General features: G+C 46.2%; 1 protein-coding gene across 21 annotated transcripts in view; it reads right to left on the bottom strand.

The window, feature by feature from the left end:
- MICAL3 (microtubule associated monooxygenase, calponin and LIM domain containing 3) overlaps positions 1-17484 on the bottom strand; it is a 1349174-nt gene that overhangs the window by 276344 nt on the left and 1055346 nt on the right. For all 21 annotated transcript variants that reach the window (XM_069228050.1, XM_069228034.1, XM_069228049.1 and 18 more), the window contains 2 exons: positions 10932-11026; positions 6761-9164 (listed from right to left, as the gene is read on the bottom strand). In XM_069228050.1, the coding sequence (XP_069084151.1) occupies positions 6761-9164; positions 10932-11026 (2499 nt within the window). The remainder of the gene's footprint in view (positions 1-6760; positions 9165-10931; positions 11027-17484) is intronic.

Here is a 17484-nt window from a genome sequence, read left to right as displayed (position 1 = left end):
CGAGTTCAAAACATTGTGAACAATTTCCTGACAGTCCCAGACCGGAGCATGGGTGGGAAGGCTCTGAATGCCATGCACAGAACTGCTCCTATAAAGGGAAACCTCTGCAACAGCCAAAATTGGCATTATGGACCACTGAATGAAAAACCCAAAGACAAAAGCAGCGAGCCTTTGTAAATACCAAAGAGCTGAGGTAAGCGCAAAGGGGAGAACGGCAAACTGAAAGTGTTTATTCCCTACAAAAAGGATCAGAGGAATCACCAGTGGAAGTGCAGGAAAGGTACATGAAGGTACATTCATCAAGTTCAGGGACACACTCTAGTCCACCCGGTCGAGAGTGGCCAGAACCTAGGCCGAGGATAGCATTTTTAAATTGTACTTCCAAAGGAATGCATTTAGGAATTTAGGTCTAAAAGTTACCTAGGTCGGTCAACGATTTTGAGGAGAAGCAAACAGTCTGAGCAGCATCCACTGCCTCTCATATCCTCAGGCACTTTCTCCGTTGCCCCATTGACAAGTTGCAAACAAGTCAGGCGGATCTAGGGGAGTGAGAGAAGGAAGTTAAGTGTTCTCAACAAACCTTCAGGAGCTACTGGTCCAAGGTAATTGTACACCAGTTGGTTAAGTGAAAATGCATTCGGTCCTCATTGGTCAGAAGCGACTCCAAAAGATGTAAAGAGATCAGCCTGGCTGTGATGGTAGAAAGGGAAGAGTAAGACAAGGACTGTCCATCATATTGCTGTTGATTCTATGCTCTACTGCCACCACAACTCCCTTAAGATTCAAAGAGAATGGGGCGTCTCTCCCCGGCAATAGGGCAGGCCCTGGGAGTAAACTCTAAACTTCTGGAATTGATGGGGAAACTGGCGGGTCAGAGCTAGCAAGTCTCAGGAGCGAGCTGATACACAGCTATTTTTGAACCACTTTTCAGCTGATTCTACCTAATCCCACAAAACATCCTGGAGCCATTAAAGTACATGTCCATCAGGGATTCCTGCACATCACCAGACAAACCCTGTGGCATGCTTTTGGGTGTGAAGGCGGATGGAGCCATCGAACAGCATGTCCATGAGGAATGCCTGCACATTACCAGACAAACGCTGTGGCATGCTTTCAGGTGTGACAGCAAAGGTCCACACTTGTGATGTCACTAGTGCCAACAGAGAAGCCTACACAGTCTGTGAAGTCCAGACCACTCGTAACATATATTTGGAGGTGTGGGCTAAAGTTTTCCAAAACGCCTCAAGAGAGCTGGCAAGATTTTGCTTGCCATATCCCAAAGAATACATTTGCATAGCAGATAGACTGCATTCAAAAAGCGTAAGGCTAAGATGCCCCTTGTGCCAAGTGTGTCAATGCATTTAGGTTATCTACTAGGCAGAGAAGTAGGAGAGGTATTCGGTTTGCTCAGTCTGCACCACAAAATCTTGTGAGGGATGCAGAGTCAACAAGGCTGGATCACCAGCAGCAGGTCTGGGGCAATTTGCTATGGGTTGACATAAAGGTGGTACACAGAAAGGCTTTGCCCACGCAGCAGCTAAAGCATCGGTCAGGGCTTCATTGAAATCTAATAAGGATGCTGAAGATGAAGGGTTAGGTTGTAAAACCTGCCAGCATTGTAGACTTAGTTTCTATAGTAGGAAATTGTAACTGTAGGCTAGAACCTCTCCTGTCCTGCATACGATCACAGCAAAGGAAAGACATTCTTCTGTATGGGGTCTTGCTAAAGTCAATCATCAACATAGTGAGGGGCAAGTAGTCACCTCTTCATCTCAATGAGTTTTGAAATTTCCTGTAGTTCTGAGTCTGAGCTAAATAAGATATTAGCAAGACAAACAAACAGCCAGAGCCTCACGCACCACTGGCTTTGCAAGACATTAGATGGAATCTAGATAAACTCTGCTCCAGATCTGAGATCAGTGTTGGATCTGGAACCAGCAGGAATCGGAATGAGGACTAATGTGGCCTTTGTTAATGGCGTGAAGCACAGCCTGGTGTTGGAGTAGCATCGGCAGGCGGGAATCCCACTGGGGCCAGTGGATTTGTAGTCCCCAAAGGCACTCCAGGGGAACCCAGAATCTTCCAGATAATTTGCAGCATTGCATTCTTGAAGGACTCTACCGGCTGTGAAGTCGTAGATGGCCTGGGTAAACTGGTGTGTGAGTAATGGGGGGAGGCCTCCTATCTGGTCTTTGTGTTTTCATTGAGACTTGGCCATGGGCTTCATACTCTACTTACCAAAGGACAGAAATCAAGATCAAAAATTGGAGTGGGATTTATTTGTAACCTACAACAGAATCAGGCTGGCGAATTGGAGCATGATCATCCTTGTTGATTATGCTTGGCAATGTAAAGCTTCACATCCAAGATCTCATGGCCTTTGGATGCATTAAAGAGAACTTACTGCATGACTTCGAATTATGCTTGAATCCAAGACATCAAAGATATATGTTGTATGCCGACAACTGTTTCCTGCAGGTACGGCATGGCTTGCAGACTGTAGTTTTCAGGTGAGGTATTCCTAGCACATCTATCTTTATAGTAAACATAAAACGTATTTAGAGCACCAACAAATTATGGGTGTGGACTCTGAGTCCGCTTTGAAAGGTAAAAGGAACTAAAGTGTGTGTGCTGGTGTGGATCTGACCAGTTACTTTTGGAGGCATTAAGAAGCTGCTGCGGGGTACAATGGCATCACCTACCAGCATGCTGGGGGCAATTCCTCTTACAGTTTACTGATCCAGTCTGGTCTTAGGGGAATTCAAACAGTGAGGAATCTGTGGTTGGAAGTATCAATCAGAACTAGAACCCGAGAAAGGTCTATTTTTGCTGTCAAGTCCTGTTGACCATTCAGTTTAGCATCAGCCTTAAGCAGCAAATCATCAAGAGCAGATGAAAATTGCTTTGCGAAGAAGGTAGGGTGCTACTACTGCCATGCACTTTAGGAATGCTAGGGAGCTCACTTCAAGTCAAAAGTAAGGACTCTGCAGGGGTAGAAATACCTGACAATCTGGAATCTTAGGAAGCATCTGCGTATTAAACAGATACATGATGTGTGCTTCTACAGCACACATGAATCCACTTGATGTATATGACAAAACTTCTAACAAAACTCCAATGGCCCGATTTTTTCAGCCCATTGACCTCCTGGCTTGATCTTGGCAGTTTCAGAATTGTCCAAACTTCTCCCTTTGGATTTTCCTACCTACGAAGAAATAGTGGAATAACACGCCCTTGACCATGTGCTGTTTTGCAAAATCAAATTACATTATTTTTATTAAGATGTCCACCCCCTGAACCTAGTCTACTCAGTTTTGATAACTTGGTTAAGTTTGGAGTGGAGGACCCGTAAATCTGATTTCATATCCATTCTGCACAATATACAGAAACCGTCTGCACTTGTCATTTTAAACTGACATTTCGACCTGGCAAAATAAACCTTTTGCCAGACATAAACCTTAATTTTTAATACATAAGTCACACCTAGGGTAGCCCTTGGGCAGCACATACGGAAGGGTGAAGTGTATTTAAAAAGTTGGACATGCACTTTTAAGTTTTACATGTCCTGGTAACGAAGAAACTCCTACATTTGTTTTTTACTACTGCAAGGCCTACCTCTCCCATAGGATAACCTTGGGTTACCTTATGATATTAAATAAAGTGGTACCTTTGAATTGGGAGCAGGTAAGGAGGACGAGAGTTTGGTGTCTAAAGAATTGCAGTTTAAAGCCTTCGTTAATGGTAAAGTCGGATTTTAAGTCACAATTCAGAAAATGCCACTTTTAGAAAGTTAGTATTTTCTTGCCCCAACCATTTGGTACCAGCAGCCTGTATCCTAGGTCACATGATTAGGTGTAGCTGGCAGTTGGTCTTTGTGTATTGCTCCCAGACAGTGAGACAAAGGGGGAATAGCCATCAGCAGGATGTGCCATCTCTGACTTGACTGGGGGAACGAGTGGAGCTGTCACCTATTATACGGACACATCTCAAAGACTCTGCACTTGAGCTCAAAGGGTTTCACATTAGTCTTGAGGCCCCTCCCCCCCCCCCCCAAGCTGGTGTCAGGAGAAGGAGGCAGGAAATTCCAAACACGTTTGGGGGTGGAAACCTCTAGCACCTTCTCGTACTTTAAAGCTGCCATTAAGTATAGATAAACAAGTTACTTACCTTCAGTTAACAATTTATCTGGTAGAGACATTCTAGTTGCAGATTCCTTACTTCAGAATTTCCCCAGGCGTCAGACTGGATCCGGAGATTTTTTTTCGAACAGTATCCTTGCACACCGTCAGGTGGTGCTGGTCGATTCCACGTCCGTCATTGGTGTTGTGGTCACTGTAATGACGTTGTATATAGGCACCACCCCGGCGCGATTAAATTTCGACCTGTGCGTTGTAGTAGGAAGCACTGCCCAGCTGTGAAGTCTGCTCTGCCAACCTGCTTTGCTGCCCGAGGCCTGCTGTTGCTGCACCAGGACTCCTCTACTGCTGTGAGCTCGCCTGCTGAATCCAGCCTTCCTGTGTGGACCCAGAGCTCCAGTAAATCTCTGAGGTTCAGTTGGCTAACTCCCTGTTCAAAGCCACAGGGACATGAGGGGCTTCTTCGGCACTGATGAATCTTCACACATCTCAACGTGGCCAGCTATCGACTCCGGCCCAGCACAATGAAGCTCATCCTCGGCGCCGACACATCTCAGCGCAAGTCCTCACAAGCCCCGGCAGCTTCAATGACACAGATGCAGCCAGAAACTGACACTTGCTCGACGTGATGCATACCGCTTCTGATTCATCGCAACAATAGTACCGGTGAACCCTGCCGGCTTCTCCAACAGTGCTCACTGACTGTTCCTTGACGCCAGTCCGCCTATCTTGACAAAGGACTTGGCATCTCAACACCCAGGCCCACAAGGTACTTTCTCGTCAGAATGAACTCAGTCCTGTAACCGGCCCGTGCTACATCACAGTCGGTCTGAACTTGTGACATGAACCCGGTCCAGATAACCGTGGTTGGCGCATTTTGCTTCTTAGCTCTTGATTTCCATAAAACCTTTAAAATTGCATATCTCTGGTTCTACTGATTGGATTTTTGTTGTTTTGGTCTCAAATAATTTATTACGTTTTAATCTATTCCGCTAAACTGGTGAGACATTTTTCTTGTGTTGTGTTTTTATCTTATTACTGTTTGGAGTTCTGCATAAATACTTTACACACTGTCAAGTTAAGCCAAACTTTTGCTTTTGTGCCAAGCTACCAGAAGGATAAGCCCAGGTGCATTTGGGGTTTACTTGTGTTTCACCCTGACAAGAACTGAGGCTGCTGATTGAGTACGGTTCCACCCCCCCACCCCCCAACCAATAACCCAATTTCCAACACTTGGCAATACAGGAGAGCAAGGAGGTAGCTGAATAAGGACAGACACTAACTGCTGGTATCTCAGAATGCGGCTGAGCATTTTCCTGTAGGCTTGTAGTGTCTGAAAGCTATGAAGGGACTATGATGCCTTTTTGTGCAGGAATTAGTACAAACTTCTCTGGCAAAGGGTTTGGAGGTTGGGGGGCTGGATATATGGTCCTTAGCTCTTTAGCCAGATGTTAAAATGGTGTTTAGTCTTGACATTAAAGATAAGAAAGGTGATACTCTAAACAAAAATGAGGTACCTAGTGTTGAATGAAAGTTGTCAAAGCTGCGTGACCCTGAGAAACTGCAAGGATGATCCTTACGCAGGCAGAGGAGGGGGCCATTGGCCAGCTGCTCTTAGAAAAACTAAGACTCTGTTCCTCGTACGCTTTCCTTAGTTGGACCTGAGGAAAACACCCTTTCTCTCACCTCAGTCTCCTACATGGCATCTATTAAAAAATCTAAAGGTCATTAACGTTATGGGAGTCCAGAAGGCAAACCATGCACACGATGTAGGTGTTCTTTTTCAACACCTTTCACTACAGCTACGATTTCTGTCTAGCAGTGCAGGCTTTGTGATTTCAAGAAATAGAGAGGAGAGAAAGACATAAGCAGGAACGTGCTAAACATTGCAATGCCCGGAAGAAAACACTCAAATACAAGCTTCTGAAATGTGAGCAGTGAAATGAGTAGCCACACTGACCAAGTCGTTGCTGCACATTTGACCAAGTCGTTGCTGCACATGATGGGAAAGGACTGATTTCAAATCTCTTAAATTGGCATGTAAAGTTTTTCACTCATGTACAGTCTTAGTAAAGGAAAGACATTCCATGATTTTTTTAAACCTTTCACTGGATTATACTTATGACAGAAAATATTGCCCCCTACTGCCACGTTTAGCTCTGAGTTAATTTTTTACTTGGAAAATGTGTATAATTAAAAATGTGAAAATTGCATGCTCATACTTAATAAGCGAGAGGAAAAAGAAATCTGCGCAGTCAACAATTTTAGAAAGTAAGAGGACATTCATTACATATAGGATACAAGTTCTGCAACCTAAAATTATCACTGCCTTAAAACATTTGAGTTTACATTCTCCACAATGAGTGGATTGCACAACAATTTTATTTCATCAAGGAGTGGAGTTTACAAAAAGGAAATTCCAGTTCTCTGGAGCATCAGTATGGGGTTTGTCACCAAACGCTGGTTGCTTATTTCTTTGTGTGGGCATGCACACAAAAATACTACATGGTCACTATTCCACAAGATATGGCAAGTATAGCTTGTTCACATCTGTCTCGACATCAAGGCATAAAAACTGAAAATAAGAGCCCATGAGAGATGCACAGAGACCCATAATGTGTTACCTGATCTTTTTCCCACTGCAGATGCTTTGGCTTTTCCAGAGTCCACTGTTGTGCTGCTGGATGGAGTGCTGTGGCAAGATTGGTCATCTGGTTGCTGCTGTAGCTGCTGCTTTTTCTTCTTGTCCTTCTTGTACCCAGAAAAAACAGTTTTCCAGAGCGATCTGGGTTTAGTGGCTTCATCAGGAGTGGGAACCAACTTATCAGACAGTTTGCTACTGTCATTCTTTGATTTCTTTTCCTTTTTGTTCTTTCTGGGTGAAAAAAGAGAGGCTCTCTTTTTGCTCTTCCCAGTAGAGCCGTCAGAGGAGGTGACAGATCCTTCAGCAGGGGGTGAGAGAAACCTGTCGTTGGCAAGTTCGTGCTTTAAAGTTGGGGCTTCTGATGCCTTAAAAACCCAAGGTTTAGGAGAATCAGAAATCAGTTCCTTGGTCTTTATGGATCCTACAGAAGTCTTAACTGAGGGAGTTTGAGATACACTAGCTGTTACATGAGCTGAGGTTGCTGCAGCTGCAAGTTCTAGTTCTTTCATCTTGCACAGTTGCAATGCCAAAGCATCCCGCAGAGCCTGGCTTTTTACAGACTTCTCCCGGGCTCTCATTCTTTCCTCTGCCAATTCCTTAGCTTCAAGCGAGACAGTGGGTAGCAACCTTTTTTTCTGGTGATTCATATCCAGAGATTCACCATTCTCCTTAGGAAATGGCATATGTAATCGCACAGGCCTGCTGGTAGGGGGTGTGAAAAACTGCTCATTGAAGCTGGAGTCCTCTGTCCTATCATCATATGTATCCTCCACATCATCAGCAAAGGGTATCTCATCCACACTCTCCACAAATGATTTTCGTAAATCTTCCCTCTGGAGTTGGGCAGATTCTCTGGTGTCAGTACTGGATTTTCGTGCTAGAGCAAGAGGTGGCGATGCAGGAGAAAGCTTGGACTCAAAATTATTCTGCAGAGACCCTTTAGGAGCCTTTCTACGCAAGGTGGCTGGTTCTTCATTTTGAGGGGGTGGTGGTGGTGGACTCGAAGGAGGCGTCAGCATAGTGGAATCTGAAGTATTGAAGCTATCACTTGCCATGGTCCTGGTGTTGCAAGAGCTCCAGTTTAACCCAAGACCTGAGCTACTGGATAAATCTTTTTTCTCTCCATTGGAACTTCTCAGCTCTTTCTCGGATGGGGACTTCGGTGTAAGTGGTGAAATTTTCTCATCAACTAACTGAGGTGCACTGATTCTATGCGAGGCAGCCCGTGGCCTCACCGAAGTTACATTGTGCTCTTCAAGAACACTTGCATCTTGGACACTTGGAGTAGCATTTGACCTCACAGGTGTCACCTCAACTGATGTTATCGAAAAGCTTTTGCTCCTATCCACCGGAGTGAGCCCAAGGCTCCTTCTGATTTCTGCACTTTTCATCCAAAACTCCTCAATAAGGTCATTTCGCTTTAAGGCTTCCTCTGCTGAAGGGCTTGCAAGTCTATCGTGTTCTCCAACCTGGCTAGTTATGGCAAGTTTGAGAAGAGGGGTAGAGGTTATGACTGCAGTGGGCTGTAAACACACTGGAAACTTATCAGTGGTATGAGCAGATAGATCAGTGGAAGGAAGAGGTTGTGAACGGACAGGCCAGTGGCCTGGAACTGGGCCAGTGGCTACAGGGGATGGCTGGGGGGTGGTGTCCACAGAGGATGGTTGAGATGGTGTAAGTACATAGGAAGCTAATGGACTGGTTGATACAGGGGGTAATAATGGGCTGCGGGATATAGAGGGTGCTACATGGCTGATAGCATCAAGGGAAGTTATGGGGCTGGTACCTGCAGGGGATGCTAAGGGGCTGGTGATTCCAGGGGACGATAAGGGACTGGAGGCGTTAGGAGATAACAGACTAGAGGCTACAGAGGAAGCAAAAGGACTGGCCTCTTTGGGTGCAAAGAGGCTTGCTGCCACATGGGCTTTTAAAGGGCTGGTGTCTGCAGGGGAAACTAAGGGGCTGGCAGCTACAAGATGAGGAGCTAAGGGTCTGGCATCCACAGGGCAGGCTACAGGGCTGGAAGCCACAATAAGTGGCAAAGTCCTGGAAGCTGCTGTGGGAGTTAAGGGGTTGGAGGATACAGTGGGAGATAAGATACTTATGGCTACAGGAGAAGCTAAGGGGCTGGTGGTGGTGGGGGATGCTACAGTGCTGGAGGATGGGGTCGATTTAAATGGCTGATGAGTGAAGGGTCTAGGTATTGTGGCCTCTTCAAGGGACACAAGCCGGGATCTAATGGGGGAGTTGAGCGCTGAAGGGCTTTTGACCTCTGGATCAGCAATGTGAGAATCTTGAGGAAGGAAAGGCTCAGGGAAAAAACGTTCCTCTGGAGACTTTACAAACTGAGCTAGTGAGACCACATCCTTGAGATCCTGGGAAGTCTGGGGGAAAAAAAAGAAAGAAAACAACTTTAACATACAATTCATGGAAGTGCAATTGCTGAATATCTGATAGAAATGTGCCCCATATCACAGAATCTCACTGCCCCCCTCCACCCTCCTCTCCCCTTTCCATGATTTACCCCCTAGTTTGCTCTACCCTTTGTTGCTATATGATCATGCTACACCGCCTACAAAGCAAAGACTCGCCCTTACAGGTCCATAAAGCATTCTAGGTAATACCATATGGTTATTGACCTATGATCAACCACAGACTAACACCATCCTGTTCTGTGAAACACTCAAAGACACTATAGGCACTACTCCCAATGACCCATGGCAATTTTTTGCCACTCTCTGGCACCAAGGAATGTTCTGTGCAATCCATGCTTCTTCACTATTGTATCCAAATAATTGTATACCATGAATTATTTTTTTCATGTTATGTGCTGTTGTACCCATAAAACTTAAAAAGGATATGGTTATTTCCTGTCTGTGATGGCACGGTCAGGAAAAAAAAACGATTGTCTAGAATGCGATCCAGACTAATTCAACCACTCCACTATTTATTTTCTATTTTTATTCCGTGTGATAGCCTAAGTAAGATAGATACCTAAATGTGGGTCCCTTTGTTTACTGTGCTATGGGATGCAAACTGCAGCCCTCTGATAAACCGAACAAGACTGAAGAAGAGATGTGGTCTAGCAATTAGAGCTGGAGTGTACCTACTGGAGTGGAGTCAAGGCTGATTTTCTAGGGCAAATAACTTACTATTGTCCTACAAAGAAGAATAGCAAAGGCAATAGGTTCTGCCTATGAGTCGAGAGCTTTTGGTTTTGCCAGTGGTTAGCCACGCTGATGTACAACGGGGCTAAAACCATTTGAAAAAAGCACTATACTGTGGTCAGATCTGTCTGTGTCATAGCACTTTTTTTGTTGCATGGGGGCAATGAGGTGGAGCCTTTGGAGGGATGCAACTGGACCAAAAGGTGTCAGGGGTGGTGCTATGACATTACACAAATAAAATAAACATTTTGTGAAGCGCCTTTTTCAAGTCCACTTGCAAAACAAAAACTAAGTGCTATAACTGCCATGTCATAGTCCTGTTTTTTTATTTTTTATTTATTTTTTATTGTGGGGTGGGCGAAAGCAAATAGGGAGCGTGTATAGGAGGGCAATAGAAACAGAGGGCGTTGAGGCCCTGTGTAAGCACTTTTTTTTGTTTTTTGCAGGCCAGGGGGTTTGAGGAGGAGCATCACCACCAACAACGGGTGGGAGGAAAGGGAAAAATATGCACAGTGGGTGGGTGAAAGCAACAACAAGGTGGCGGTTGGGGGCAAGCAACAACATAGACACTGGGGGGCGGTGGGGGTGGATAGGTGGCATTCAAGCAACATGAAGGACTCCACAACATGGATGGTGGAGGTTTGTGGGCCCGGGGCAACACTGAGGAGTTCTACACATGGGACGCTGCAGGAGAAGACACACTCTAAGTGCTACAAAAAAAAGAAAAAAGTAATGGCCGATTAAGGGACAGTGGAAGAACAGAAGTGCTTGGGCCACGGTCCAGTGGGAGGGGCAAACACAAAGAGCGGTACAGAATGCTGCATACACTAATTTAGCAAGTCAATGAGAGTGACAATGAAGCCAACCAATGATAAGCAATGGCCAGCTTCCAATCCCCTAATAAGTAAACAAAATGTTTTGCAGGCGACAGCACAGGGGCTGTGTCAGGTGACACCTAAAAATTCATACTGCAGTACCACTCACCTCTGTACTCTCAATGCTGAAACTGGCACCAGGAGGTGCAAGAACATTAAATTCCAGATTGGGCAGCCAGACAGAATCTGTAGCTTTGGAAGGATCTAAAATAACCAAAACACAATTAGCCATGGCCTGTTTTATATTTTATAAATGTATTATATAGGTCTAAGATTGGATGCACCACATTTCATTCACTGAACGCAAGATATCACCAGTCAAAATCTGCAAGAAAGTGATCATTTGAAGTACCGTCTCATTCGAAGTAGCAATTTCCAACTACTGTAGTATGTACATGATGATTTATGCAAGATACAATTTTTTATTTTAATTACCCACTCCAAAACATTCTATCATGACATTTGACCCACATGGTATTTTCCAAGGTTACTGCCCGCTTTTCATAAAAATAACAATGATCAAAATGAGGAGAAACAAAAATATTGGCCACTTACTACATAATACTAAAAAGGTAAATGGGGCTTGCATTAGAAAATACAAATACACAACTTATACGTCATGGTGCCAATGATGGTTAACATCAGCAAAAGCACGAGGTGTGACTTTTAGGCATTTATAATTCAGTACCAGTTATGCATCTAAATCCAATCTAGCAGCCTGAATATTTGAAATCTACATCACACACTCTGGGGAATCGGCTCAGAAAACAATAAGGCTAGTATCAGGAAACAGGGCTGTGAGACTGCGAACAGTTTCTTCTAGAAAGAAAATGTTTTTCATTCCTAGAAATGTTTGTCTCCTTGCGTCTCCTAGCCCAAAACAATCTGGGCTCTTCCTTCCTGTCAGTCTTTTCATGAGCAGCACCCTTTGCATCGGAAGGTGGTGTTGATCACCTTTGTGTGCGTTTTTGATGCCGGAAATGACATTCGTGGAACCTCTATAGGCACCACCCAGGTGCGCTGACGTCAATTTCTTTTCACAACTTTCCATGCCAGAAGCACGGAGCCACGAAGAACAATGATCACTGGTGTGGATACAGCCCTGTCCCTAGAAAACCATTCCCAGAGCGAGGATGGATGGGCCAGTAAGGTATCTACAAGTAAATATAGTCTACCAGATAAAGAGTTACCGAAGGCAAGTAACTTGTTCACCGGACAGAAAGTAGCTGCAGATTACTCACCCTGGAACAGATAACAAGCAACAGAATCCCCGGAGGTGAGTCTGTCGACCAATTTCAAATAAGGAAGTCCTGCAGGACCGAATGGACAAAATGCCCGTCACAATGGACCGGACTATCCAGGCAGCAGTGTTTGGTAAACGTGTGCAGAAAGGCCCACTTTGCTGCCTGGCAGATATCCAGGACTGGAACTCCACATACTAATGCAGAGGTCGCAGCTTTGGCTCTGGTGGAATGAACCTGCAAGTCCTCAGGGGCGTTACTTCTTGGCCAATGAATCTGAATACAGAGCACTTCTTACAGGGAGATGGTCCTTTTCTGCACAGCACTACCCTTTTTAGCTCTGACATACAGAGAATTACAGAGTTGGTCATCCACACAAAATTTTTGTGTGCAGTCAAGATAGAACAACACTTTTTGGGGGTCCAGACTATAGAGATGCTCCTCATCCTTGGAAGAGTGGGGGAGAGGCGTCAGACTGGATCCAGGGAATTTTCTGAGCAGTACCTCTGAGCACCATTAGGTCGTGTTGATTGGCTCGGTGTCCGTCGTCGGCGTCACCCATGCCAGATATGATGTCATGGGCCTTATATGGGCACCAGCCCAGCGTGCGAATGTGAGTTTCTTTTCATGACTTTCTACATCAAAAGCACAGAGCCATGAAGAATACGGACTACTGGTGCATCAAAACAAAGGCCCTAGAAGGGGAGCACCTTTCCCTAGAAATCAGTTTGCAGAGTGGGAAGGATGGTAGGGTCGGTAAGGAATCCAAAACTAGAATATGTTGCTACCGGATAAGGTGCTACAGAAGGTAAGTAACTTGCTCATCTGATAGAGACTTCTAGTTGCAGATTCCTTACCTTTTAATAAATACCAAGCAATACCATCCCCGGAGGTGGGTCTGTGAACCAAGATCATACTAGAAAGTCATGAATGACTGAACGGGTGAAGTACCTGTCCCTACAGACCTGACTGTCCAGGTAGTAGTGTCTGGTAAACAAGTAGAGAAGCCCATGTTGCCGCCTGACAGACACCAGGTACTCGAACTACATGCGCTAACACAGTGGGCGCGGCTGTAGCTCGGCCAGAATGCACACTCAAACCTTCAGGTGGTTGCTTTTTGGCCAGTGCGTAGCAGTTCTAAGGCAGAGTATGACCCAACAGGAGATGGTCTGCTTCTGCACTGTCTAATGTTTCTTCACACCCACATAACCGAAAAAGTGTTGATCATCCACCCAGAACTCTTTTGTACGATCAAGGTAAACAGAAGTGCTCTTTCCGGCTGTAGGCGGTGGAGTCTCACCTCTTCTTTAAGAGGATGTGGGGGTGCATAAAAAGTAGGCAAGGTGATGGATCGCCTACATGAAAGGGCGTAACCACTTCTGCAGAAATGAGACCCTAGTGCGAAGATTGGGTAGATGGAAAGGTAGGGTGGCTTCGATGACCATGCCTGCAGATCACTCACTCTGCAGGCAGAAGTAATGGTCACAAAGAAGGCTGTTTCCAAAGTGAGCAGTCTCTAGAGGATAATTGTGGAGAGGCTCGAAAGGAGCGCACATCAGGAATATCAAAAATCAAATTCAAATCCCTTTGGGGCATAATGAAAGGGGATGGAGGAAACATGTGTAAGGCATTGACTTAAACAAAGAAGGTTGATCAGGCAACCTCAAGAAATCAGAAACAGCAGACAAATAACCTTTGAGAGTGCCCACAGCAGAGCTCTGCTGGGCCAGAGAATGGATAAAAAAAAAGAACCTCAAAGAGAGGGGGCAGAAAAGGGGTCTGTGCACAATGCCCCAAATTTCTTCCAACGACAGGCATATACCGTTTTGACAGAGGGACGTCTGGCTGCCAAGATTATCTTATAGACTTTGGGTGCAAGGTCAAAAGCTGTCAACCGTCACTGCTCAATCTCCACGCAAGAAGGTTGAGAGTGGAGAGGTTTGGGAGCAGAACCCTTTCCTACTGTTGCAACAGAAGATCCAGTCTGATCAGAGGATCGATGAACATGATCAACAGCTCGGGATATCAAACTCTCTGTGTCCAGTCCGGAGCCACAAGCATTACTTGGGCCTGGTCGTTCCTAATCTTCTTGAGAACTCTGAGCAGAAGTTGTATGACAGAAAGGAGCACGGGAAGCCTGAGTTCCACTTGAGATGAATAGCGTCTCTGAGTGATTACCACCTTGGAAACATCAATGCACAGTACTGCTGACACTGCACGTTGTCTGCGGAGGCTAACAGATCCAACCATGTATCTCCCCTCTGCTGAAAGAGACCTTGCGCCACCTCCGGATGGAGACACCATTTGTGATCTGGTAGACATTTTTGGCTGAGTTTGTCTGCTCTAGCGTTTAGAGAGCCTGTCAGATGTTGAACCATGAGGGATATGCCCTGCTGTTCCAGCCACAGAGGAGCAGAGCCTCCTGATAAAAGGTCCACAACCCCACTTCACCAGGTTTGTTGTAATATCACACAGCGGTGGTGTTGTCCGTGAACACCTGAACCATCTTCCCCTTGTCAGGGGAAGAAATGCCTTCAATGCTAGCTGGATAGCAGGGAGCTCCAACAAGTTGATGTGGAGCTTGGGCTCCGCCAGAGACCAGATGCCTCTGATCTCCACCTCTCACAGGTGGCCTTCTCATCCCAAGAGTGATGCATTCTCCAAGGGGAAGGAGGAGCTCTTTTGGACTATCTGGGACCCCTTCTGTAGCCATGAAAGGGGCAAAAGTCAGACTGAGGGGAGAATGGGAGGAGAGGCAGCCGCAAGACCCAAGGACCTCCCCGTAAGCACAAGAATCCTTGAAGCACCAAGTATGCCTGATCTCCGAAGAGACTAGTGCCATCAAAGGGCATGTCAAAGTAAAAACCAGACGTCCTCAACCAGGCGTTGCACCTCAGGGCCAATGTCGAAGAAACCACTCTGCCTAGCAAGTTGGTTGTGTCCAGTCCATATAGGATGGGGAACTTTGTTCCATCGCTCCCATCGGCAACTGCCTGAGAGTAGAGCCCGGGCCTCCTCCAGGACCTGTGGTAGCATTTGTGCAACCTTATCCCACAGTGTGTGGGAATAACAGTCAAAAAGGCATGCAGTGTTCACGGACTGCAATGCTACACTGCAGGAAGAAAAAAACATCTTCCTAAGTGTATCCAAACTTTTGGATTCCCTATACAGGGGGTACAGAAGGGAACCTGCCCTGGGAAGTGGAGGCTTGGACGACCAAGCACTCAGCTCAGGGTGGAGTGCTGCCTCAGAAAGCTTGGGTCCCCGGGAGTGGGATGATGGTGGGCAATTGTACCGTGCACAGGAGCCCCTGTGCTGGGTTTGGACCGGGTACCCAGTGGGACATCTGTAAGAGCTTCAGTCAAGGGAAGCCTGAGTTCTGATGAGGAAACCCAAGGCTGAAGCACCTCTGTCAGGAGGTTAGTCCTGACTGCCACTGAAGGCAACTGAAGGTCCAAGACCTCAGTGCTCTTCTACCCACCATTGAAAAGGAAGCCTCTTTGGGAGAAGAAAGCATGCCAGTATTTGGAGAAGTAGCCAGTCTTCTGGCTTCACCCAAGTCTGAACGCTAGCCCATAGGAGCTGGTATTCTAAAAGGTCCAGCAACCCCTCCCATTCCTCACCATAACTTAGTCCATAAGAAAGGATTTCAGGATCCGGCATAAGAGGCAAGGCTCCTGATGGATTCGTACAACGCCCATCCGTCTGTGTCTGAGTTGGCAATGAGAATGTGGATGTCAGCATCGGGACCAACACCAATCTGGATCGGATCCATGCGTACCCCTTGGTGCAGAGGCCGAATCCACCGGCCCGAAACCCCAAAGAACCCCAATCCAATTCCGTGGGCTTCAAGGTACTCCAGAAGTGTCGGGCTGCCCAAAAATGCGGCGCATGGCTTTGTAAAACTCTCAAGAGTTTGGTAGGGGTCGCTCCTGGAAACTTGGGGAGGCACAGAACTGGCCCAGGTTCCTCAGAACAAAGCCTAGAGCGCTGACGCTACCTTGTCCCAACCTCCGATGGACAAGGAGAAGTTGAAGCATGCTTCGCCTTCTGGCTTTTCTTCTTGTGCCCTGACTTACCTGATGGTCCAAGAACTTGGAGTGAGACGACGATGATGGAGGACTCCGCAACCGCACACGGGACCTTCCTCTTGACAGAGATCAAGTCTTGCGCAAAGTCAAGCATCGGGCGCCATGAGCTTCAGGGACTGCTCCCTCAAAGCCTTCAGATGTATGGCCCGACATTCAGAGCATGGCTTCATGTCATGGCTGCGCTCCAGGCACCAAAGATACACGAGGTGAGGGTCTGTCATGGACATCAACCTATGAAAGGAACTGCAGGGCTTAAACCTGGACCTTCCCCAATTACATCCTTGATGCACCAGGAGTAGAAAACTTGAAACATCTTTGACCAAAAGTCCAAACAAAAAAAAAAGCCAGTCAAAAAGTGACTGAGGGGTGACTCTCTACCAAGGGGCACATGCTGGCATGGATACAAAAATTATGCCAGCGCACCGTGATGGCGCCTATATGGGACCCTCAACGTCATATCTTGCATGGACAGCGCGGACGATAGACGAGGAGCCGATTAACACCTCCTAACGCAGGGATACTGCTCAGAAAATTTTCTAGACCCATCTGATGCCTGGGGGAAGTTCAAAGGTAAGGAATCTACATCTAGAATAGGTCTCTACCAGATTAGGTCTTACTGAAGGTAATTAACTTGTTCATCAAAACAGTTTTGCTCATAGCTATAACATCTGTTCGATGAGTTAGTGAGTCACAGGCCTTATCTAAGGAGTTCTCTTTATTCATCAATCCTGACAAAGTGGTGCTTTGCACATGGGCCTCCTTTCTTCCTCTCTCTGTCAACAGAAGTCTCTATCAGCTGGAGACCGCAGAAGACAATTGCGTAGCAACTCGAAGGGAGAGCACATAAAGAATGCAAGCACTAGATTCAAGTCCCAGGATAATAGAAGAGGGGTAAAAGATGAACCAAACCTTTCAAGAATCTATGTACAGTAGTAGAATTGAAAAGAGGGTTGATCAGGCAATCTGCAGAATGGAGGATAGCAGAAAGATAACCTTTAAGAGTCCCCAGAGTAGAGCCCTGCTGTGCAAAAGAGAGTATGAATAGAAGCACCTGAGAAAAAGGAGCATAAAGGGGAATAAACATTTCTGCCTGAGCAACAAGCCACAAATTTCTTCCAACAGCTAGCATACACCGTCTTGGTGGAGGAAAGCCTGGCTGCCAAAATATCACAAGCTTGGGGAGAATGATCAGGCAGAGACTAGACAGGTTTGGGTGAAGAACCTTCCCCTGCAGCTGCAACAGAAAATCTTCCCGAAGGGGCAGCCTGATCAGAGGTTCAATAACCATGCTGAGTAGCTTAGGACACCAGACTCTCTGTGCCAAATCTGG

This window comes from Pleurodeles waltl, chromosome 4_1 (assembly GCF_031143425.1).
Source record: "Pleurodeles waltl isolate 20211129_DDA chromosome 4_1, aPleWal1.hap1.20221129, whole genome shotgun sequence".
Lineage (NCBI taxonomy): Eukaryota > Metazoa > Chordata > Amphibia > Caudata > Salamandridae > Pleurodeles > Pleurodeles waltl.
This window is presented reverse-complemented; position numbering and strand designations above follow the sequence as displayed.